Here is a 25,371-nt window from a genome sequence, read left to right as displayed (position 1 = left end):
CTTTCTGACTCGTCAGTCTAGCCAAATCATTGTGCTCTAGGCCCAATGAGAGGCCCTCAAAAACAAAGAACAGAAAAGCAGTAATGAACCACACTCGGTGTCAACCTCTGGACTCCACACAAATGTGCACACCTATGCCTATATAGTAGCATGCACACACCAGCACATACACAAGTATGCACACATGCACACACACACACAGAAGCACACACATGCACACGCACAGGCACACACACACACATACACAGGTATGCACACACACACGCACACACACATGCACACACAGGCACACACACAGGCACACACACACAGGCACACACACGCACATACACACAGGCACACATGCACATGTGCATGCACACCTACACACACATAAATTTTTAATTAAAATTTTTAAATGGAAAAATTAAGAATTGAGAATAAAGGGGGTCTACTGGGGGTACAACTTTGATGTAGAGGCTCTCCTAGCTGCCGGGCACAGCCTGCATCATACTCAGATGCCAGCCTTCCGGGACCAACCTGGAGCTCCTGATCAGACCCGTGATTTCCGCTTTGTGAATGTGCACCTTCAGTCTCCTCCCCAGCACCCGTTCTGCGTCCTGTATTAAGAAAGCCAATGTGGTGTCCAGTGGAGGCTACAGGTGGCTCCTGCAAGACTCCTCGCTTGTTTTTATTCTTAGAACATTTTTCTTTTTTAATTTATTTTTTATTGGATATTTTTATTTACATTTCAAATGTTATTCCCTTTCCCAGTTTCCCGTCCATAAGCCCCCTATACTATCCCCTCCCCCTTTCTTCTATAAGGGTGTTCCCCCTCTCCAACCACCCCCCTTCATGCCTCCCCACCCTGACATTCCCCTACACTGGGGGGTGCAGCCTTGGCAGGACCAAGGGCTTCTCCTTCCTTTGGTGCCCAACAAGGCCATCCTCTGCTACATATGCAGCTGGAGCCATGGGTCTGTCCATGTGTAGTCTTTGGATAGTGATTTAGTCCCTGAGAGCTCTGGTTGGTTTGTGTTGTTGTTCTAAAAGATTTTATGTATCTCCTATGAATATACTGTAGCTGTCTTCAGACACACCAGAAGAGGGCAGCAGATCCCATTACAGATGGCTGTGAACCACCATGTGGTTGCTGGGAATTGAACTCAGGACCTCTGGAGGAGCAGTCAGTGCTCTTAACCGCTGAGCAGTCTCCCCAGCCCTTCTTAGAACATTGTTTAGCTCTCTTCTTTCCTTGCTTTTTAAATGACGTGGCAGTGGTGGTTGACGGTAGCCCTCCTGTGTCTCATCCCAGGGGCTGAGAGGCCTGGTTTCATCCTCTCCTGCCCTGTGCATCCCTGGCTTCTCTGGAACTGCCATAGGCATGGTCGCAGCAAGGTCCTGCTGGGCTGCCCGTGCCCTCTCCTCTCTGTGAGCACAATGGTGTGTTGCTTTATGCGGTGCAACTGTAAATTTCCCTAGCTGCCAGTCAGCTTATTCACAGTGCAGAACCCTGCTGCTGGGCAAACTCTGCTCCCTCACAGCCCTGGGGCTCTCTGCTCCCCTAAATTTCAAGTGGATGTCTCTGCCTGGGCCATTTATTTAGATTAGAACAAGGAGAGGCTAAACTCAGCACCCAGCAAGCAGAGCTCTGCACAAGCCTCTGCCTCTCCAACCTCCCTCCCGGTCCCAACATTCCCATGCTTAGGAGTCTGTGCCAGAGCTGCTGCCTAGAGAGCGGGACGGGGCGGGGGGGGGGGGGCTGTCCGAGGGTCTCTGCATTTCCTAAGGAACCAAAAAAGAAAGAACTAACTATATGAACATGGACAGGCAGACCAGACCAGGGCTGCCCGAGTGACCTGTGGCATCTGCAGGGGACTCCTGCTGTTGAGTGAACTCCTAGTCTTATGGGCAGCTTAGCCTCAAATCAAATTTTCTTTTCCTGAGCAATCATCCCACCCCCCAAAAAAAGCAGGAAGAGCTGGGCCTGGCCCTGTCAAGGTGTCACTATGTTTTAGAGCGTGTGGGGAAAGCAGGTGAGAGGTGAAATTCCTTCCGAAAACGTCCCATCCACAGGGGGCTCCGGAGCGAGCAGGACTGAAGCCTGTTACTGTTCAGGCTATGAGAACCAACAGTCAGGCACCCAGGCATATTCTGCAGACGATCATGTGAGTCAGGCTGCTTTGCTTCCCAGGCTGTGGGAAGAAAGGCTGTGTCCAAGGACACCCAATGTGCCCTCGAGGCTACTCAGGACTCCCTGAGATACAGTAGAGCGGCCCAGACCTGTGATTAAAAAATCTGGTGATGGGGTTGGGGATTTAGCTCAGTGGTAGAGCACTTGCCTAGGAAGCGCAAGGCCCTGGGTTCGGTCCCCAGCTCCGGGAAAAAAAAAAAAAAAAAAAAAAAAAAAGAACAAAAAAAAAAAAAAATCTGGTGAGGCGGTTAATATAAAAGGAGCTGGGAGAGCCTGGCCTCAGACAAGGCTGGAGGCTGCGGGAACTGACTGAAGAAGGGAACCGTAAAGGGCGACACAAGAGCTCAGGGTTGGAAGGTCACACATGTGGTAGCCGCACCTGAAGGAACAGCCTGGGCAGGAGGAAGGACCTCTCTCAGAGCAGCATCCCTTTCTCTATCTAGGGTCTTAAACTTCCTCGGTTTTATGGGGCTTCCAGGGACCAGAGGACTCGCAGGCTCTGAGAGTCCAAGGGCAAAGTCAACTGCAGCCCTGAGGGTTCTGAACTCAACAGGGACAGAAACACAGTCAGATACTCCGGGGAGGGGCCCACACAGACCTCTAGTGTCTGTCTAGAGCTTGGCTCCTCCTGTACTGGATAGCACAATGCTGTAAAAGCTGCTTTGACACAGCCCCTCCTGGCTGCGCCCCTGGTGTCCTCAGGCACGTCCGCAACCACGTGACAAAGGCTCGTGACCAGGGTGCTACTCTACAGCCTGCCACCAGCCCCACATTGCAGTAGGGTAGGGCCCATAGGAATGCAAGGCTGCTGTATTTAGAACGATCGCACATCCATGTGGGTGAAAAAAAAGCCCCCCATCTTTGCCCTCACTGAGGCCAACATCACAGGCTCTGGCTCCAGAGAGGAAGGCAGCCTGTCTCACGGCACTGGCGCTGGAAATCTTATGTATTATGTTGTCACCCAGTAGGACTCATTTCCCAATTATGAAAGTATACAGTCACACAAACAGGGTTTTCGAGTGCTGTGTGCCTCCGAGATCCAGATAAGCACCCAAAGGCATTCTGATGGCCGTTTTTACATATATGTGCTCAAATACCTGAGCACACACATACACTTGTACACATATACTGCATGTATGCACACATATGCAGGGGGGGGGGGAGAAAAAAACACCACGGAGTCAGAATCCTTGCTGCAGGGTCTGCCTGTTTGTATTGGCCCTCAGGGAAGCCCTGTCAGCCACCCTGCAGCTCAGATTCCCACAATGCACTGCAGCTCAGACTCCCACAATGCACCGTGTGCTGCTTTTTCCGGGCATCCCACGTGTGCTGCGGAGCCTGGAAGGTCCTTTCTTAAATCACTCTCTGTTCTTTGCTTCGGTCTTGGTTTCTTTATCGTGGGCTCTGTTATAAACTGAGGGAGAGCAGGCCTCTGTTCTCTGATGTTAGGGCCACCGAGGTCACACCTGGAGGACAGTCACACAGCAGACATCTCTCACTGCCCACAGCTTCTAACGGTGGCGCCATGCTCTCTGGTAAAATGGTTTCCCAAGTGCTTGTTTGGTCAACCTAGTGGGAGCGTGGTATGCAATACTCTGAGCACACAGGAGCCGGTAGTAGCTTGAAGGATTCAATATAGCTACTAGCGGGCCTCAGCATCAAGACCACAGACCCAAAATCCCTCACCTGACCTTCAGGGTTACTAAGAGCATTAGGCCCCCAAGTGAAATGGGACTGGCCCAGGGTCTTCAGTCAGAAGAAGGCTGCTTTCCCATCTCAGGGTAACCAGCCAGAACAGCTTTCTGCACCTTTCGGTGGCTCAAGGCTGCCCTCTTGAGGCTGAATAAGGAATGTCATCTCGTACCGTATCTCAGCATCTTCCGCCCTCCACTAGAATGCTCAGGGATAGTTTAGGGGCAGAAATCCTAGGGCACGTCTGAACTCTCCAGCTGGGTAGTCAGGTGGCCTCAGGGGCTGCACAGTGGACACAGATGCAGTGGCGACAGAGGCCAGGCTATCTCTCACCGCACTTGATCTCCTCTCCTCTGAGGCAAGGCGCACCTGTTTTCCAGGTGCAAGTACTGTGACCGGTCATTCAGCATCTCCTCCAACCTCCAGCGGCACGTGAGGAACATCCACAACAAAGAGAAGCCGTTCAAGTGCCATTTGTGCAACCGCTGCTTCGGGCAGCAGACCAACCTAGACCGGCACCTGAAGAAGCACGAACACGAAGGTGCACCAGGTTGGTGGGGTGTGGGACTAGGCAGACGAGGGGCGTGATGGGGACATGGCGGGTGAGGAGCGTGGCGGGGAGGGACGAGGAGGGGCGTGGCGGAGGAGGGGCAAGGGAAGAGACCTGGCTAGGAAGGGCAATATGCCCTTCAGATAACTCTCTAAGAAACAGTTCCTGAGATCACCCCTAGTTCACATTGGAACTGAGTGAGGGCTAGATGCCCCGCAAGGATGCCCCTGACACTCAGCCCATCCACAGTGAGCCAGCACTCCGGGGTGCTCACGAACCACCTAGGCACCAGTGCCTCCTCCCCCACCTCCGAGTCGGACAACCATGCACTTTTAGATGAGAAGGAAGATTCCTACTTCTCCGAGATCCGAAACTTCATCGCCAACAGCGAGATGAACCAGGCGTCCACTCGAATGGACAAACGGTAAGGAAAATAAGCCAGTCCCGGCAGATCTAGACTCAGCTGCTCCAATGGTCTTGCCCAAGATGCATGTCCCCCTCCCCCCCGGGTGGCATTAGGTCCCATATGGAGGAGGTCCCAGGCTCTATTGCTAGAAATAAGTAGAGTCCTCCCCGCTAACCTCTCCATGTGCACACCTGCAACAGTTTTTCCACTAAGAGAGAGGGAGAGGGAGACAGACAGACAGAGATAGAGAGGGAGAGAGAGACATAGAGACGGTGGGAGGAGAATTCAACCAGGCTACAGAGGTGTTCTCTGACACCTCACATCCAAGCGTCAGTGTGTCCTTTACGTGGGGACTCTCCCTTCTGCAAGGACACTCCCATATCCCAGGAAATGAAACCGATCAGAGAAGTTGCTGAGATAGAGAAGTTCTCTAAACCCTACGAAACCCAAAGAAGGGTCTCCAGTTTTGTAGAGAAGAACCAGAGGCTCATAGAAGTGGCATGACTTGCTGCCTCAAAACTGGCCCAGGTCCTAGAGCCAGGACCCAGCCATTATTGCATGAGCCACTGTGGGCCACATGTCTGTGCCACCAGGGCAGCTTGCTCCCGTCTACTTTGAGGAAGTGAAGGAGGGTTCTCTAGAGATGTGTTCCCTCAGGCACCTGTTAGCTGCACCTCTGGTGTCTCTGGCGCTTTGGGGAAACTGTGAAGACCAGACCAGTCCACACCATCAGTGATGACATCTTGAACTCTATTGCTGCTCACAAGTCTGTGGTCTCTCGGGGCGGGGGGGTGTATGATTGCACATCAGGGCCCAGGCTACAGCCCACCAAGTGCCCAGGCATACACATCCTGGCTTTAGGCACAGTGCTCTGAAAGGAACCAGACCCTGTCCCTCAAGATGCCATGTCTTGAGAGCCACCTACTTGTCCAGCAGCTTGATGCCCTCCCCTTCAGAGGAAGCTGTGTGTGAGAAGGTACCTTCCCAGCAGGCCTTCCCTGATCCCTCAGAGAGCTAGAGGACAGATCCCCATTGCTGAAGGCAAGCTCAAAGTGTAGCTTCCACAGACCCCAATACTCTGAGTCACAGTGGCAGGCCAGAGGACCCTCCATGTGCCCAGCAGAACAGGAGACACTTGTGGAAGGAAGAGGAGAAGCTGTGCCCCATCCTCGCAACCCTAACCACATCATGGGTGCTCTGACAGAGCTCCCCGTATCTCCTCCCTTGCATTCAACACTGATGATAATGCGGGCGGACCAAGAGAGGGCCAACCCCTCTCAAACCCAGCCTGTTTTGCTAGCGTCGATGTCTCCCAGGTCCCACCAGCTTTGTCCTGAGAGCCGAGGAACTAAAGAGAGGTTCCCCATGTCACCACTGTTGTAAGAGTGAGTGTATATGAGGTTGCCCCTACTTGGCAGTCTGGTGCAGAGGGTAGCAGACTCAGCTGGGGCTGGCACCTACATTCTCTAGGTCTTTCTCTGTTGAGTCCTCCCTTTAGTGATCAGTGAGAACCCAGTGGCTGCCAGGCCATCCCAAAGGATTGTTCATGCGCTGAACTGTGTCCCCAAGGGCCACATGTAAAATCTAACCCCATCCCTCAGATGGTGACCTGGGACAAGGGTCTCCCTTGAGGTGATAGATTTATAGCAAAGCCCTACTGGACGGTGGAGATGCTTCTACATGCAACACACACACAGACACACAGACAGACGCACACACACACACATACACACACACACATACACACACATACACACACACACATACACACACACACACACACACACACACACACACACACACACACACACACACACGGAGATATAGTGGAACCCACATGTTGACCAAGGACTGTGGGAGACACCAGATCTTATCTCTGATTCTGGGACTGCAAACCACCATCAGTCAGCATGCTAGCATAGCTCCCATCCAAGGCAGCTTTCCCATCTCCAAGAGAGAAGCTGCCCTCCTACTTGAAGCTGACACCAACCAGCCTGTCAGGGTCTCTGCTGGACAGCACATACCACAGAGTAAGCATGCAAGAAAAGAGCCTTGTCTCTGCTTACAAACAGCAGGGCTCCTCCAGCCCCTCCCAAGACCAGCCGGCAGGTATAGCTTTACCATACCAGCTACCTTGGTGAGTGTGACACCCAGGGCCAGGCTGGGCTCCCTGCCCATGCCTTCTCTTCCTGTCCTTGCAACTGTGGGGACTGAATTCTCTCCCACTGCCACCGCACGGTGGCAGGATCCAGGCCCCACCTATCCCAGAGCCTTCTGTTCCAGGAAATGAACTCAGCATAGTCTTGGCTGGCCCCCAACACGGGTGACTAGAAGCCTGGGGCTTAGGGAGCCTCAAAACCTGTCAAGATTCCACCTGTCCTGGAGGCATGGTGGGAGATAGTGTCACGGGTGGAGTCAGCCTGCAGCTGCAACAGAATCTCCCCAGCTCAGTCCCGCCTACACAACCACAGCCTTAACACCACTGTGCAAGTCAGTCCACGAAGATGCCACCTTCGGTGAAAATGACCAGACCCCTCTCTTCCTCAAGACCACAAGCACTGCCTAGTCAGGCCCCTAAAGCTGAGTAGAAATGAAGGCCAGGAAGAGTTGGGGGCTCTAGACATGGGATCTAAGAATTGGTCGTCTTTGGCTGCGTCCATTGCTGGAGTGGACCTGTCAAGATAGCCACAGTTCCTGGCACACAGGTTATGGTCATTGACTGGAACCAAATCGGTGGTGTTCCTTGAAGGGAATAGATTTGGCTTGCTTACTCCTGTTAGTAAGGAGTCAGTGCACAGAAGTCTTTCCCAGGGCCTAGATGGGTAGGACTCCAGCTGATCTTGCAGAGGACTGGGATTTGCTTCCCCAGACCCACACCAGGCAGCTCACAATCACCTGTAACTACAGCTCCAGCTGATCCAACACCCTCTTTGGGCATCCGTGGGCATCCACACATCCACATACAAACATACAAAAGGATAAACAATTTTTTTTAAATAATCTCACCCAGAGGCTTGAGAACATAGCTCAGTTAGCGTCATGTCCGTTTGTTGTGCAACCATGAAGGGCCTCAATATAGATGCATGTGACTACACTCAGACACTCTGTGTGTGTGTGTGTGTGTGTGTGTGTGTGTGAGAGAGAGAGAGAGGGGGGGGTGGGAGAGGGGAAGGAGGAAAAGGAGAGGGGAAGAGAGAAAGACAGACAGAATGACAGACAGACAGAATGACAGACACACAGACAAAGGACCAAGGACTAAGAGACTCAAAGACAGTAAGAGAGTGTCAAAGATCTGCTGAGGCTGCAGAGACCCTAGGGGCTGTTGAGTTAGAGCCTGGGCTTCAAGCCCCGACCCACATTCTCTGGCCCATCCTGGCAGTGCATCCTGTTAGCAGCAGCAGCCTAAGCCCAGCCCTCACTCCCCAGGCTCTGCAACCTTAGATCCTTGCAGTTGGCTGGGAGATGCAAGCATAGATGGGTAACGCAGAGTCCTGAGCAGGATGGGCTCTGGACACTTTCTCACACCAGTGTCCTAAGGGCACCTCGCCTTCCCAGACTACTCCTCAGGGACCCTCCCCTGAACCCCGTCTCTCCCTCAGGATGCCTCTGTCTCTTCTGGATTTCCCGGCTTTTCTCCATAACTCTTACTCCTCGAGGACTGAGCAGATGGTTGCCTTTGGACCTGTAACCACCTCTTTTAGTCACCACAGACACCAGTTCTTTTTGAAGGGCCAGGAAGGCAAACAGGGAAAGCCACCTTTGGTAAGAAGGAAGGCCCTGAACACGGCCAATTTCTTCGCCTGTCATTATAGGCCTGAGGTCCAAGACCTGGACGGCAACCCACCGTGTCCAGGCTCCGCCAGTGCAAAGCAGGAGGACGTAGAGGAGGAGGAGGAGGAGGAGCTGGAGGAAGAGGATGATGACAGTTTAGCCGGGAAATCACAGGAGGACACAGTGTCCCCCACACCTGAGCCCCAAGGAGTCTATGAAGATGAAGAGGATGAGGAACCACCCAACCTGACCATGGACTTTGACCATACCCGAAGGTGGGCGTGGCCGGGTGCCAGGGGGTGGTGCTCGAAGGTGGGTGTGGCCGGGTGCCAGGGGGTGGTGCCCAAAGGTGGGCGTGGCCGGGTGCGAGGGGATGGGCTGGGTGAGAGGACCTGAATACAAGGTGACAATTCGGGATCCGTGTCCCCCAACCTGGTCTCATCTCTGCCCAGCAGGTGCTACTACCACAATGCTTTGGCGCTAGGCCTAGGGTGATGCTAGCCAGAGTTCACGGCCCTGTGTCTCTGCTCCCTGTAGAGTGTCTAGAAGCTTGGAGTGGGGAAAAGGAGAGGAAGGGTGTACTCTGCTGACCCTGACTTGGGAGTCTGGCTCTGCTGCGCGGCTGTCTACATCCACCTAGGGCAGCAGGGCCCAGCACCCATGATTTTAGAAGTTGGGCAGGCCTGAGCTACTTCTCTATGTCCTAACTGTTTACCAGTTACTTTCAGCCTCAGAAAAATTAAAAGCCTCCTTCTGAACCCTTTATCCCTAAGACCGGATTGCCTGCTGCCCGTGATAATGTGTGCACGCACTCCTCCTTCCCGATCTCTGCCTGTCCACTCTCCTACATCTGTGTGGCTTCCTCTCTGGGTGTCCGTGTTGTCCATGTGTCTGTCTCCTTGTTGCATGTGGCTCATGGAGACCCGTGGCATGCATGCAGTCACGGGGACCGGCCATGAATCGCCAGAGAGATGCCACCAGTGGCCAAAGAGCTGACCCCAGGCCCCTTTCCCTGGTCCTTGGCGCAGGTGTGTTGAGGAGCGAGGAGGCGGCCTGTTAGCTTTGGAGCCGACGCCGACCTTTGGGAAGGGGCTGGACCTCCGCAGAGCAGCTGAGGAAGCATTTGAAGTTAAAGATGTGCTTAATTCCACCTTAGATTCTGAGGTCTTAAAACAAACCCTGTACAGGCAGGCTAAGAACCAGGTAGGTACCCAGCAGAGCCCTGACCCCTCCTCCCATTCCCACGTAGGCAGCAGGCAGCCCCCGGTGCCACCCCCCCCACCACAGGATACCCGAATGCCCTGGCTCTAGCTATCCCGTGGTTGACAGGCATTCAAATCCACAGCCCCCATGCCTGCTTCATTGTCCAAAGAGACAGGCCAATAGCTTCGAGCCCCCGGCAGCCTGGTAGAGCAGGTGGGGCTTTGAAGACAGATAAACAGGAGCTAGCTCTTACATCCAGAGCGGGGGCCGCTCTCCCAGTCTTCCCATCCCCAGTGGGAACATCTGGATCAGGTTCCATTCCACCAGATGCTAGGTCTCCTCATCTCTGGTCCGAGCCAGGATGGGTGACCACCCTGCTGTTTCGGGGACAGTCTCTGTCAGGTGGCCCCAGCTTCTAAGATGTAACTAACACAGGTCCTCGAGGGTGCAGGCTTGCCCCAGGCACTTTGCATGTTCGCATCTTGGGGACAGTGGCTGCAGGACTCTAGACCCCATTGTTGGGACATCTAAAGGGGCCTGGCTCTCGTTCCAGCCTTCTCGGCACCACCCCGAGATTTTTTTTCACCCCAACTCGTCTGCGTGTCTGTCTTCGTCTCTAACTAATTCTGTCCAGTGTTTGCTCCAAGGTGTAGGGGATCCAAATTGGGCATCCCCAGTGCCCACCTGTAATTCATGTGCCATGCTCCACACAGCCCTCAGCCCTGGCACCTCCTGCCCCGGGCTTGAAGCAGAAGGATGCCCCCATGGTTGTCTGAGGCCAGCAAACACAGCAAATCACCCTATGATCACAACAGCTCAGAGACACTACCCACTCTGCTCCAAAGAGTAGCTGGCCACACTCATCCAGAGGCCCCCCAGGCCTCCTGCCCACTAGACAAAGACAGTCTCCCATAGCAGACATAGAAGCCAAGGGTGGAGGGGGGACGGAGACACAGTTGCAGGGGAGCACCCCAAGAGGTCAAGAGATCTCCATGGGCACAGAGGGACTACTGTGAGTTCTGGTGTCACTCTGGGCAGGAGAGGTCCCCTCTGCTCGCATGTCCTCCTATGTCCTTCTCCCAAGCCATAGGAATCTAGGCCTCTCTAGCACCTTTGTTTCTGTTTCACTAGACAGGACGGTGGGGCAGGGTTGGATGGGGATTGGGGGCTGGACAGGCTGGGGACAACTGGTGAGCCAAGGCTCAGGCCTACCTATCTGGGATGCCCCTCATCTGTCCTGTGTGTGCTGTCCTTCCTCCTGCCCCCAGGCATACGCAATGATGCTGTCCCTCTCTGAAGACACTCCTCTTCACGCCCCCTCCCAGAGCTCACTGGATGCTTGGTTGAACATCACGGGACCCTCGTCGGAGTCCGGAGCCTTTAACCCCATCAACCACCTCTGAGGACCTGGAGGCCCCAGGGCCAGAGTCCAAAGCCAGGGTACCAGCTGTGGGAGACAGAGAAGGGGCCAGGGAGCAGCCCCCCACCCCCGACACCTTCTGCCTCAACTCTGCTTCCAACCCCAGCCGCCATGGCTCAAGCCCAGCTTCTCCAATGAAACTCAGAACCCGAAGGTCCCTCGAGTAGCCGCTGACTTTCAACACCTCTCAGACCTGGCCTCAAGGACATGATCTGCAGTGGGCACGGCGCACGGCCACCCAGGAGCTGCTTGCAGGAGCTGTGGATCAGAAAACTCATGGGCGAGGGTGGGGGGTCTCCATCCGGGCAGGAGCCAGTTGGCCACCTCCGGGCCGCCGCCTGGTATGAATGAAAAGATGGGAAAGAAGTGGGCAAGTGCTATGGAGAGAGACCTCGTGAATGATTTTTATAACAAGAATCACATGATTAACCCTTTTGGTAATCTTAATTGACTATAGAGTCTATTTAAAAGCATGTGGGTTTTAAAAAAAAAGACAGTATTTTTTAAAAAAAATCAGAAAAATGACTTGCAAAATGTTTTTTTAAAAGTAATTTTGCATTGCTTTGGAATGTTGGCTTATTGGCAAACCCACACCTGCAGGGGCATCCAGCGCGGCTCAGGTGTGCCCTTTATAATGTAGATAATGGAGAATTTCTTTCTTATCTCTGACCTGTTTGTACAAGCCAAGGTGATTCTGGTGCGCCCGACACGGGATAGGGGCATGGAAGCCACTCGGCTGAACAGGACGCTGACTACACAAGAATCCTTGGACATGGTGCCTGGCTGAAGGTTTGCAGAGGCCGGAACAGAGAGGTTGCCTTGCCCTGTATGGTCTGCAGAGGAATCCACGGGTTCCACCCAAGACACCCCAATTGTATGGGGAAGTCGGGAGCTAGTGGCTCAGGTCTTCCATGCCGGACACCTAAGGGTCTTCCCCTTTCAGCAGCCCTAGCCTGGTCTTGACTGCTGCTCTTCTGAAGGCCATATCCAGGCCTCCAGCCTTCAACCCTCCCCAACCCTGGCAGGATGCCCTCCCCATGGCCACCAAGTGTGGGAAGCCTGCTCCTCCACTCCAGGACACCAAGTACTACCTGTGCCTAAGACTCCAGATCAGCCGCGTAGCCGCCATTTCTGCTCTCTGTGTGGGTTCCTGGCGAGGTGAGGTCAGGAACAGGAGGAAGATCCAGGGGACCCTGCCACAGCAAAGGACAGAGACAGTACAGACACCAGGACCGGATGCCTCACTCCCTTGGGACAGTCGGGACGTGTCTACTTCTCTGCTCGGATGGGCTTTAAATTATCCCATAGGGGCCAACTTCAAATAATTTCTTTCCCTGATGGAATTTCCCTTAATCTGTATATAGCTTGTAATTTTTTTCTAATTCATTTCTTTCCTTATTTTATTTCTTCCTTAACAGTATTTTTTGGCATTGGACAACTTTTCCTGAAGAAATGATGTTAATATAAGTATGTGGTGAAGGACCAAAACCGTGTGATAAGGTCGTGTGCTGTGTGATCGGTGCCCAGGGAGTGGGGCGGTTGTTAATGTGCCAAATACCCCTGTGTCCCTCCCTCCAGGAGTCCCGCGGTCACCGCCGCCCACTTACCAGACAATCATATGATTTTTGTTAAATTTGAGTCTCAGTTACATTTTAAGACAAGTGTTCTATTTATTTTGTTGTTCGGAAGGAGAAAAACAAAACAAAAAAAAAAACAAAACAAAACAAAACAAAAAAAAAAAAACAAAAGGCAAGGAGTATCCCACCAAGATAAGAGGGACCGGAAACAACCCGGGTTGTCATTTAAAAAACTATGAGAGATTGTATCCGCGTCAGCAAACATGGTGTACGCGTGTCGGTGCCGTGGGCCTGCGATCCCCTCTGGGAGAAACTCAAACCTCCAAGCGCAGATGTTTTACACTTGCTGTGGCTGTTCTCGCACCAAGACAGTCCTCTTTGCTGATGCTGAGTGGTCCAGGCTATGCTGAGATCCGTGACAGAGATATCCCTGAAGACACCCCCTGCAGGTTGCAGTGAATCGCAGGGACATAACACAGAATAGTCCTCAGAAGCACATGCCTGAGGCGGCGGGGACACTCTGCAGAGGGACTTACCATGGTCCTGTGGTGAGGATTTGCAGGCCTAACTGCTCACGCTCCTCAACGGGACTCACGACATCCTCTCCATGGCGGGCTGGACCTCAGCTTAAAACTTCCAGTTTCCTCTAGATGGGAGCTAGGTGGGATCCCTGTATGAGTTCAACCTCAGATATTACATACCCCACTTTTGTAAACCCCAAATTACAAGCTTTCTTCTCAGAAAGAGCGAGGTGTGTGCTTTTTTATTTTTCCGCGATGTGACTTTCTCCAGGACAGGGAGTCTGTCTGAATGGGGGACCCCTGTGGACCTTTTTGGGCTCCCTTCTCATCCTCTGTCACTCCCAACCTCTGTCGACCTCTGACCCAAGAGTCCCAGCTGTGCTGAGTCAAATGCTTGGTCCCCCCTCCAACCCCCATGCACCCCCAACCTCAGTTTCTCCTGGACAGACATCCCCTTGGGCCCAGCACTTGGAGTTTGACGGACTCTGTCCTTGCTCACCACCCCCGACAAAGACAGCACTTGATTTTCTGCACTGAGTTCCCGACATTCTGCATCTGCTCTACATTGCCCTCAACCAGTGAGTTCTGCCCGCCCGGCCTCTCTGCAGTCTTACCGTGCCCAACTGGCTCAAGCAAGCATCAGGTACAGGAGAGCCTCTCAGGGTCAGGGAGCTGGACCAGGTGTGAGTTCAAAGGTCTCGGCCACCGGAGAACCAAACCCTAACAGGGCTGTCTTGTCTGTTGCCACACAGTGTAGAAGGGCAGGACAGATGTGCAGCCATGATTGCTTGCAGTGATGTTTTCCGTTGTTTGCACTTGCCTCCCCAAATAGAAGTTCATAAGGAGGCCTCCTAGCTTGCATTCCCTCCAGCCCCAGGCAAGGCCACACTTTGGCCCCGTCATTGCTGCCATACCTAGGATGGTCAGGTAGGAAATACGGGGCTTCCCTGTCCTGCAGGAAGGCAGATCCTGCATGACTAAGACCTCTGTGCAAACCCAGGGTGTAAGTCTCAGTAACCGGCGAGCACAACATGGGCCCAGCCTGCCCAGCCTGTGGGGTCCTACTTCCCAAGGCCAGGAGAACAGGTGATCTACCCAAACCCAGACTGACCTAACCCCTCTGCCTCCCAGAGTCCAGACTCAGAGCTCGTGGCTTCCTCTGCTTCATCCGCTTCCCCAGAGAGTGTTTGTGAAGGAAGCACTTGCTCAAATACATATCACGTGTTTTAGACGAGAAGCTCAAAGCACTGGATCACGGTCCCCTGTCCCTGCCCAAGTGACTGAGATCTACTGAGCTGTTCACTGTGCCATTCGAGGTAGGGAAGAGAAGGCCTCCCATGCTGTTGCCGGGATGGGAGGGTGGGGAGGCCTGGAACAGACAGCGCTCGCTCCTGCCGGTGGACACTGGGACACTCCTGTCCGTGGAGATCAGCCGGGTATCAAAAGCCATGAAGACTGTCCCTAGCCCTGAGCGATACTGTGACAAGACATTCTTGAACTCTTACCCAGACAAGTTCACTTCCCCCCCCACCATTCCAGCCATTGTCTGTCACCAATTCACACCGCCACTTCTAGGAGGGAAAAGGTTGAGCCGAAGGGAGGCAGCTTGAATCTCTAGGTGTGCGATCAATCGATTCCCTTGCAACTGGGAGAAGCTGGGGGTTTCCTCAGTGTCTCCCGCAACGTAGCTACTCTATTCAGTGTTGGGGAAGCGGGGCCCTGGTGTCAGGATACATAACTTAAAAACCTGTGCGTGTGGGGTTGTGTGTAGTGTGTGTGTGTGTGTGTGTGTGTGTGTGTGTGTGGGTGTGCATGTGTGCTGTGTATGTGTACTTTGAACCTATAGTATATAAATATAAATAAATAAATATATATATCCCTGACACCCGCGAGAATCTCTGACCTGTATGCGTGTTGCCATTGTTACATTCAGATCCCATTCAGTTTGTTTCTGTTTCTGTTTTCGTTGTCGTTTTTTTTTTCTTCCCCCCCTTCTAGAACTATATAGTGTTGAGAAAGGAATCAAATGTAAATGTCTGCTCTCCATATGATGTTAAAAAAAAAAATTAAAAAAACCATGGAGGAGGGGGCCGGCGTTTGCCCCGCCCCCTTCCTTTGTAAATTGCTGTTGTGTTGATAAGCTGTGCATGGCTCGTGTTTAGCGGTCATTACTGTGTCTGTTTGTGGAATTCTTATGATGAGGAGAAAATCCCGTAGATGCACTTACTGACTATGTGATTAGGTCTAAGTCAGGGCCAGGAGTCCCAAAAACGCCCACAAAAATTAAAAAAAAAAAAAAATTAAAAAAAAAAATGGACCGCAGTTCCTGGTGACTACGGAAATCGCCGTGGGAGAATCGTGAATCGAGGAGACACGACTTGAGAATAGTCAAAAGTGATTTTTTTTTTTTTGGCAGATCTCATTCTGAGGCTTACGGCAAAGAGAGATGTACTTGTGTAGAGATTTCTGTAAGGCGAAAGCCAGGAGGGCCTGGCTTTGAGGTCAATGCTGTAGAATAGGTCTGACTGGATACCAAATGTAATCTTTCCGATGCTACAATGAATTTATACACGAGATTGATATGCAATAAATCTGTGTGTTTTTCTAAGTTCTCGGTGCCTGCAAGCTTCATTAAGGGGAGCCCTGGCCTCTGGAGGAGGATAGGAGGGGTGTGACACCTCCCCGCTCAGAAAGCTTAGACTCCGTGGGTCCGGGCACTACGCAGAGCCATCCTTCCAACCGGGGCACACGCCCTGCCAGTGCTCACTCGGTTCGTATCGCACCCAGCTAGGCCTGGAGCTGCCCCAGCAGACGAATCGGTTGAGCAAAGACCCTAGGGAGGCAGGCGAGCAGCCTCAGCCTTCCCCAGGGGCCTCTTTGGCCTCACCCAGAACGCATCTCTTTTGGAGGATCAGGGATAACCCTCTGTAGTCTGCCTCCTCCACTTTCTGAACCTCAACATGATTCTGCTCTGGTGGAGAAGCCTTAGGATGAAGGAACCTGAAAAGGTTAAATGCCAAAGGTCTGAGCGCAGCTGTCCCAAGTCAAGTCGCACAGGGCAGGCTCTGCTCTGCTCTAGGTCCTGCTCCTGCTGCTCCTCCCGCTCCTGCTCCTGCTCCTGCTCCTGCTCCTGCTCCTGCTCCTGCTCCTGCTCCTGCTCCTGCTGCTCCTCCAGATCCTGCTCCTGCTCCTCCTGCTCCTCCACCTCCTGCTCCTCCTGCTCCTGCCCCTTCTCTGCACCTCGTCAGGCAGGGCCAGCTCACATCTCTGGTGAACAGTCACACCTGCCACCATCCACCTTTGGTCAGGGTCTCTGGTTTCCCCCCTGTCTCTTGGCCCTCCTTTCCACTTTCTCCTTGCCCCAGGTGAGTTACCCATTCTCTTTTTCTTTTCTTCCAAAGCAGGCCTGGCTGGTTTGGGGCAGTAGTGCCAAGCAGTAAATGCTTTTGATGCAGAACCAAGGTTGCAGGCCTGCCTTCCAGCAGCCACCCAGGGTGACCTCTTAAGAGAACTTGTTTAGGGCTGCTGAGAAAGCTCAGAGGCAAAGGTGCTTGCCACGAAGCCTAACAGCCTGAGTTTGATCCCTGGGAATCCTCAGGATAGCAGGAGAGAATTGACTACCTCAAGTTTTCCTCTAACCTCCACACGTATGCCACGGCATGCACACACTCATACACATGCACACATAATGTTGCTTACTAAAAAGACCTTGTTTCGAGTGTCCCGGGCTAATGAAACTGACCTTGAACACACATGACGCCTAGAGCTGCCCTTTGACCTCCCACCACCCTTTGCCTTCTGTGTCCTTTTCCCTACCTTGTATGTTCAGTTGCCTCAGCATTCGCTCCAGCCACTGGCCTTGCCTTTGGCTTTTCCTCTTCTGTCAGACTTCAGTGATGGGGCACATGGGCCTCACACCTCCCACCCCAACTCACAAAGTCACCACCCTTCCCCAGGTGTTACACCAATACACTGTTGGACACAAGACAGGTATCTAGACTCTAATCAACAGCATAGAAGTACTTGCACGTGATTGGGCCCCAGACACAGAGGAACTCTGGACTCACAGCATCCTCTGCTCTTCCTTGCAGCTCTTGGTGCCTACGGCAGCCTGGATACATCCAGCACCAGTGAATGATTGGGTGGAGGAGTGAATGGTGGATGCAGGGATGGAATGGACAGGGCAGTGGAGGAGTGGACAGGTGGGTGGGTAGGTGGATGGATGGATGGATAGATGGATGAGTGGTGGGTGGGTAGATGGGTGGATGGGTAGGTGGATAGATGGATGGATGGATGCATGCATGGATGGATGGATGCATGGATGGATGGATGGATGCATGCATGCATGGATGGATGGATGCATGGATGGATGGATGGATGCATGGATGGGTGGATGGATGGATGGATGGGTGGATGGATGGGTGGATGGATGGGTGGATGGATGGGTGGATGGATGGGTGGATGGATGGATGGATGGATGGGTGGATGGGTGGATGGATGGGTGGATGGATGGGTGGATGGATGGATGGATGGATGGATGGATGGATGGGTGGTTGGGTGGATGGATGGATGGATGGATGGATGGATGGATGGATGGGTGGATGGATGGGTGGGTGGATGGATGGGTGGTTGGGTGGATGGATGGATGGATGGATGGATGGATGGGTGGATGGATGGGTGGATGGATGGATGGGTGGATGGATGGGTGGATGGATGGGTGGATGGATGGGTGGATGGATGGGTGGATGGTGGGTGGGTGGATGGATGGGTGGATGGATGGGTGGATGGATGGGTGGATGGATGGGTGGATGGATGGGTGGATGGTGGGTGGGTGGAGTAGTAAATGATTTGCCCTTTGAACCGTCCCTAAACAGTGATTCTGGGACTTCCAGGATTTCCAAAATCTCTCCCTGGGACCAGGACAGGCTCTGATAAACATCAGAGCAAGGCTCTGAGGTTCCCTAATCAGCAGTTCCTCGGGGCTGCCAGAAAAGAAATGGAAGTTGATCTTGGCGTAAGATCCTCTACCCAAATCTGGGATGCCGATCCCTTACATTTTCTTAACACCATCAAGTGGAGGGCAGTGTGCATGGGTGGCACTAACTGCCTCAGGTTGTTTCCTCCCCACCATGATTGACGAACTGCCAGTGAGATCTTAAGCTTGGATGGTCAGCTTTGGAGCCTGCCCAGGATGGCTTGAAACTCTCTCGGGAAGTACATTTCCGTTCACTGTGAATCTCAGAGCTAACTGAAGGCCACACTCCCAAAAGTGCTTCTCCCAAATGGCATGGCAGTGACCCACAGATCCCCCATAATGGTGCTTCCCAGAGCTCACCACACTGGGGCTCCAGCGGAGTGAAAACTGCCCCATTTTGTCCAACCTGGCAGCCTCGTTCCTCATTAGCCCTGGAGAGAGGAAAACTCAATGGAATCTGAGAGGGGCCGATAATGGCTGTATTGTTGGGAGAACCCCAGAGGGAACGGGAACAGGAGCTGACAGAAGATTGCTGACAAGTGGACTTTGTCTTCTCACAGCCCAGTCCCCACATAAAAGACTGAGGAAAAAGGCCCCATTTTGGAAAGGGGGAATGGGGTATTAAGAGGAGGGAAAAAAATGTGTCAAAGAAGAATCTGTTTTCTGGGAAGAGAGGGGCTTTTCATTCCCCTTCGGCTCCCCTCTGGGCCAAGGAACTGCTGGCCATTTGCAGGGAAGCTATTTTAGGGAGCCCTAAACCATATTTCTCATGCAGCAAAAGTTTTCCACTATACAAACTGTGTCATGCTTTGGGGTACAGTAGCCACGGCCGGGGCTGTGTCTTTCTGCAGTGGAGAAAGCGAAGGCCTGCTGTGTAGACTGTCCAAGAGGTTCTGAAACATTAGGGGTCCCCAGTCATGAGCCTAGACTGCAGCCCTGCTGGGGAAAAACCTCATGTCTCCCCTCCAGGCTGGACGAGGCCATTCCACAACTCCACCTATTCCAAAAGGCAAAGGGTAGAGGAGAAAGTGTGTGTTGGCGGAGGAGGCTAGAACCAGATCCCACAAATCCAAGATAGAACCAATGGCCCTGCAGAGGGGCTGGAGCCCCCATGACCTGGTGAAAGGAGTAGACCCTAGGTGGGTTTTGTAGTTCTTGTGTTCTTAGCCCACACCCCAGAAAAACAGGCGGTTATAGAAAGGCAGAGGTGGCAGCGTGGATCAGGGACCAGGCTTTACAATGTGAATTCTTCAGTCAAAGCTACCCAATGCAGTGTGCTGTGTGTGCATGACCCCAGGCTCTGCAGGGCAGTGTGCTGTGTGTGCATGACCCCAGGCTCTGCAGGGCAGTGTGCTGTGTGTGCATGACCCCAGGCTCTGCAGGGCAGTGTGCTGTGTGTGCATGACCACAAAGCTCTGTAGCACTATGAATTGAACTTGGGTCCTCTGCAAGAACAAGTGCTCTTAAGCACAACCATCTCTCCAGCCCCAAGAATTAATATTTTTAGAGCTGTTTTAGTCTTACAACAAAGTTGCCCAGAAATAAGAGAGATTTAGCTCATACCCAGGCCCCTGAACCATTCCCAGAATGGACACAAGACCTATCAGTGACTAGTTTGTCACAAACACTGCCACGATGTCACCTGTACTTACTGTAGGGTTCTGCTGCTTATGTAAGACCTGTGGACAACTGTTTCAGGGCCATCCTTTCTGGGAACCCTATAGCAATTCCTCTCCATAATTTCTGATGACACCGGTCTTTTCACTTTCTCTATGATTCCATTGTTTCAGACTGTCGCGGTGTGATGTTCACGCAGCGTGCAGCCAAGCAGCCCGGCCTCTTGCACTTAGCAGCATGCACTTAAGATCCCCTGGTATTTCCCATAGTTGGACTATGCATATCTTTTGAGCACTGAATGATATTCCACACTGTGAGAGACCACAGTTTATTCAGCCTCCTGACTGTTGAAGGACACCTCGGCTGCCTCCCATTAGGGCAATATAAATAATGATAACATAAACGCCTGAGAACTGGGGTTTACGTGGAATGGAAGTTTCCAACACCCTTGGGTAAATGACGAGGGTCACAACCGCTAGATCAAACGGTGGATGGATGCTTCCCATCATGGTTGCACAGACTGGCTCTCATCTGCAGCATGGGAGTCTCTACTGGCCCACACCCTCGCCAGCACTTGGTTTTGTCGGCTCTGACTTTGGCCATTTGGCAGCATACAAAGCTATCTCCCCGTCGGTGTGATTTTCAGTCTCCTTTTCTCCAGCGGAATGGAGCCAGTGTGAGTCACTGCAGTGTGGCTGACCCTCTCACATGGTGCTGAGTTGAAGGAGAGGGGCAATGCTATTTAGCTGACCCTCTGAAAAGGGCACACAAACGGGGCCTAGGTCCCCACCCCTAGGAACAGTGTGTGCCACCCAGTCCTGCCATAGAAAATGAGTCCAGAATTCACAGAGGTTCTAGTGTGACTACAAGGTTTGTGTCAGGTTGTCAGGGGCCTGCTGAGCCTTGGTCTTGTACCAGCCTCCCCTAGCAAGCCATCCAGCCCTCTGTGGAGGATCCCTGCGCCCCTCAACACTCAAGCTGCCCAGAAACGAATCAGAAGTCTCTTGAGAGAAACCGTGGAAAGGATAAAAAAGGGCAGAGGCGATGGGGAAGGGACAAGGGAAGAGGAAAGTGTGAAGAAGAAGACGGGAGATCGAGACCATGGGAGGAAGGAAGGGTGATCGGTTGGGCATATGATTCTGAGAAGTCGGCTCGGCAGCACCCCAGAATCGCTCACCCTTGGCTACCCATGTTCTGCTCAGATTCAGCCAGCACAGGGTTTGTGTGCAGGGATTTTTTCCATCTGGTATCATCCACAGAGTTCCAGAACAGTCCAGACGAGAACATAGACTTTATGGGTATGTGTGCAAGATGCCTAAGAACAAAGCCATATGTGAGATGGATATGTTTAATGTAGAGGGGAGAAAAGGAGAGAGGTTGAAACTGGAGAGTTGGGGCTGGAGAGATGGCTCAGCGGTTAAGAGCACTGACTGCTCTTCCAGAGGTTCTGAGTTCAAATCCCAGCAACCACATGGTGGCCCACACCCATCTGTAATGAGATCTGATGCTTCTTCTGGCCTGTCTGAAGATAGCTACAGTGTAGTCATATACATAAAATAAATAAATCTTAAAAAAAAAAAAAACAAAAACTGGAGAGTCTGGGGGGGCGGGGTTCAAAGTCACCTGCAATGCTTTTAGGGCATGGGGGAAGGAGAGGGAGGACTTTTCTCACATTTGCTTCATCGTGTTGTAAAACAGCTATAAAAATTCCCCAGTAGTCAAAAATGGCCTGCAGACCTCTCGGTTTTGTCCAGAGCCTAAGAACGCAGCCAGCCTTTTGTCACTATTTGATGTTAGCTATGCTCGCCCTCATCTGGATCCCCTTCTGTTCACATATCGACGAGATTTCCATTACTAATAGCTCCTGGGTCCGATAGAATGCCTTTTCTCCACCTATGTGAAATAGCTCACGGCCAGCCTCCTTTATTGTGAATATGGTGAATGACATTTTTTTAAGACATGGAACTACCCTTGCATTTGAAAAACAAAGCCCGACTTGATTATTATCATCTACCGCACACATCACCAGATTTGACTCATTGATATTTTGTAAAAGCCTCTATGTTCATGAAATCTATTAGCCTGCAGTTCCTTGGGGGTTCTCACGATGTGGCTAATATTGACTTTAGGGTGATAGCAGGCACGTGAAGTGTAATCTGCTTCCTGGAGTCCTTGACACATTCTATACAAGGTGAGTATTATCTCTTCCCTTGGATCGGATGTTAAGTCGGATCCGCCAGCAATGTCTTCAGGGACTGGAGGTTTCTCTGCAAAAATTGTGTGTTTGTTTCTTTGCTCTTTGAGTACAGGTGCTTGCTGACAAGCCTGACAACTGAGTTGGGGCCATAGGGCCAACATGGCGGAAGGAAAGAACTGACTCCCACAACATGTATGTTCCCCACACTAAGTAAACAAATAAATGCAATTTAACTTCTAACTCTAATTCTTCAATAGATACAATTCCATTTAGATCAATTATTTGTGCTTGGGCCCAGTTTGATGGATAGCACCTTTAGAGGGGCTTGGCCATTTTCTATAAGCTGTTGAATCTACTGTAGTGATGTAAGATCTGTAGTGATGGCTCTCTCTTTCTCTGTCTCTGTCTCTGTCTCTTTCTCTCTGTCTCTGTCCCTCCCTCCTTTCCTCCCTCCCTCCCCTCTTTTTGAGAGGTCTCGGGATATCAATTCTATTGAGCTTTTCAAATCATATCTCTGCAGTTTGTTGGCTTGTTTTTTATCTTGTAGATCAATTTCCTATCATACTAGCCTCTGATAATTTATTATTTGTTTTCTTCTACCTATTTCAGTTTTATTTTATGTTGATTTTTAAAAATCTTTGAAGATAAAAGGGTAGACCATGGATTTCAAATATGTCTTATTTCTCAAATACAAGCATTTGAAACTAAGCATTTCCTTGGAGATCCAGGTGATATGGTTCCTGTCTTGGTTGGGTTTTCTATTCTGATAAAACACCATGTGACCAAAAGCATCTTGGGGAATGGAGAGTTTAGTTTCTTTTGCAGATTATAGTCCAGGGAAGTCGGGGCTGGCCCTCAATCGGCACAGGCCCTCTCTTGCATTTGGAACTTCTGCTGTGATTCAATTTATCGTACTTCCCAGATACCGGAGTTATTTTTGTCTTTAAATTAATATTATTTACATTTTTAAAAAATACCATTATTTTTGTTTTTAAAAGCATTCTTCAAAAAAATTTAAAGCACAGAAAAAAGATTACTTAATATTTATGCACATGCTTGCGTTACCTGGAGGGCTCCTATCCCGGTGCGGATCTGAGATTACATGCAGCATTTTAGTCTGAAAAACACTCCCACCAGCTCTTGCCCAGAGGGTGTGATGAGATAACTTCTCTCAACTTCCGTCTTTAAAAAAAAAATGATATTTTTTGAAGGATATCTTCACCAGAAACAGACAACACGGATGACAAGATTGTTCTTTTCCGCGTGAGAGGTGTCCATCCTGCCCCTGGTGTGCAGACTCTGACACCCGATTGAGTTTTTTTCTCTACCCCTAATGACGCTCTGCCTGGCTTTTTATAAGTCTACCCAGCATGCATTGCTCTGAACGTCTGCTGTTCTGGGGCTCTTTGATTGGAGGATCTGTGATCTTTCCTGTTTCGATTGATGCCATCACTTGGAAAAGCCAGGAGGCACTTAGAGGCAGGCCCGTGCGCATGCGTGTGAGGATGCTTCTAGACTGGATTGACAGTGTGAGGAAGACCACTCTGGGCATGGAGGCGCCATGCGATTTACTGGGATCCCAGCGTAACAAAAGAGAAAGGGGGTTGAAGACCAGCATTCATTGCTCTCTGCTTGTGACTGTGGTTGTAATATGATGCTGCCTCGCATCCCTCCCGCCATGACTTCTCCACCATGACAAACTGTCCCCCAAAACTGTGAGCCAAAGTAGGTCCTTCGTTCCTTATGTTGCTTTTATTGGGCATTTTGTCCAGAAACAAGGACAGTAACTAATGCAATTGTAATTTGGAGTGTTTAGAAGAATGTGTGTGTGTGTGTGTGTGTGTGTGTGTGTGTGTGTGTGCCCTCAGGAACTAGAGAAGGGGATTGAGTCTCTTGGAATTGATGTTTCAAGCACCCCAACACTGGTGCTGGGACCCAAACTCAGGTCCTCTGGAAGAGCAGCAAGTGATCTTAATCGCAGAGCCATCTCTCCAGGCCCCAAATTTTGAAAGTCTTCTCATATGTATTGAAAAATATATTATTTTATACAATACATATCCATCACAGCTTTCTCTCCCTCCACTCCTCCCAGCTTCCCCCTCACCCGCCCTCTCCCCCTCTACCTCCTGTGATGGTTTGTATATGCTTCGCCCAGGGAGTGGCTCTATTAGAAGGTGTCGCCTTGTAGGAGTAGATGTGTCACTGTGGGTGTGGGCTATAAGACCCTCACTCTAGCTACCTGGAAGCCAGTCTTCTCTTAGTAGCCTTCAGATGAAGATGTAGAACTCTCAGCTCCTCCTGCTCCATGCCTTCCTGGAGGCTGCCATGTTCCCACCTTGATGATAATGGACTGAACCTCTGAACCTGTAAGCCAGCCCCAGTTAAATGTTGTCCTTATAAGAGGTGCCTTGGTCATGGTGTCTGTTCACCAAGGTTAAACCCTAAGACAGAAGTTGGTACTGGGGACTGGGGTATTGGCTGTGATAGGCCTGATTATGTTTTCGTTTGGAAGAATGTGGATTTGGGGACTTTCGATTTGGAAAGCAATTGAACGTTTTAAGTGGGACTTAATGAGCCATCCTAGTAGGATAGGATTATGGAAGACTTTGTTGCTTAGGGTGATTTGAAATGTGTAAACATGGCCCAAGAGATTTCAGTAAAGAAGAATTTCGGTATGTGGCCTAGAGACTGTTTTTGTGTTATTTTGGTGAAGAAATATGGCTGCTTTTTGCCCTTGTCTGAAAAGTCTGCCTGAGGCTAAAGTGAAGAGACTCAGATTAATTGCATTGACAAAGGAAGTCTCAGAAACGCCTATCACAGACTTTGTTCTCTGGTTAAGTCTCGTGACGAGTGTTTTAAGCAAGTGTAGCAAACTAAGAAAGGAAAAATACAAAATACATGATTTGAGTATTAAAGGGGCTCTAGGAAGTGAAACGGAGCTGAATCCTGTGTTGGAGGATATTAAATTGAATTAAGGGAGAAGTGACCTTGGGGCAAGATCCCACCCAGCTAAGTTTAGGTCCAGGCGTGATGGTACACACCTTTAATCCCAGGAGGCAAAGGGAAGCAGATCTGTGAGTTCAAGGCCTGGGACAGAGCAGGTTCTAGGTGAAGAAAAGCTTAAGTCCAGGCATAGTGTTACACTCCTGTTAATCCCAGGAGATAGACATGCAGATCTCTGAGTTCAAATCAGTCTACAGAGCAGCCAAGCTTAGGCAATGAAGGAGCTGGAGAGCAGAAAGTGATAGTGTAAAAGAACAAGGAGGGCA

At 51.2% G+C, this 25,371-nt stretch overlaps 1 protein-coding gene across 11 annotated transcripts in view; it reads left to right on the top strand.

Annotated features, from left to right (window-relative positions):
* The window catches only part of Prdm16 (PR/SET domain 16), a 324,097-nt gene extending 308,176 nt beyond the window's left edge, over positions 1 to 15,921 (top strand). For 8 of the 11 annotated variants that reach the window (XM_063287045.1, XM_063287044.1, XM_063287043.1 and 5 more), the window contains 5 exon segments: positions 4,246 to 4,415; positions 4,665 to 4,839; positions 8,634 to 8,867; positions 9,621 to 9,795; positions 11,064 to 15,921. In XM_063287045.1, coding sequence (XP_063143115.1) covers positions 4,246 to 4,415; positions 4,665 to 4,839; positions 8,634 to 8,867; positions 9,621 to 9,795; positions 11,064 to 11,198 — 889 coding nt within the window. In that variant the 3' untranslated portion in view covers positions 11,199 to 15,921. 11 annotated transcript variants of the gene reach the window in all.
* Positions 15,922 to 25,371: the final 9,450 nt, after the last annotated feature.

This window comes from Rattus norvegicus, chromosome 5, assembly GCF_036323735.1.
Source record: "Rattus norvegicus strain BN/NHsdMcwi chromosome 5, GRCr8, whole genome shotgun sequence".
NCBI classification, from domain to species: domain Eukaryota; kingdom Metazoa; phylum Chordata; class Mammalia; order Rodentia; family Muridae; genus Rattus; species Rattus norvegicus.
Note: the sequence above shows the minus strand (reverse complement) of the source record. Positions and strands in the feature narration are given on the sequence as shown.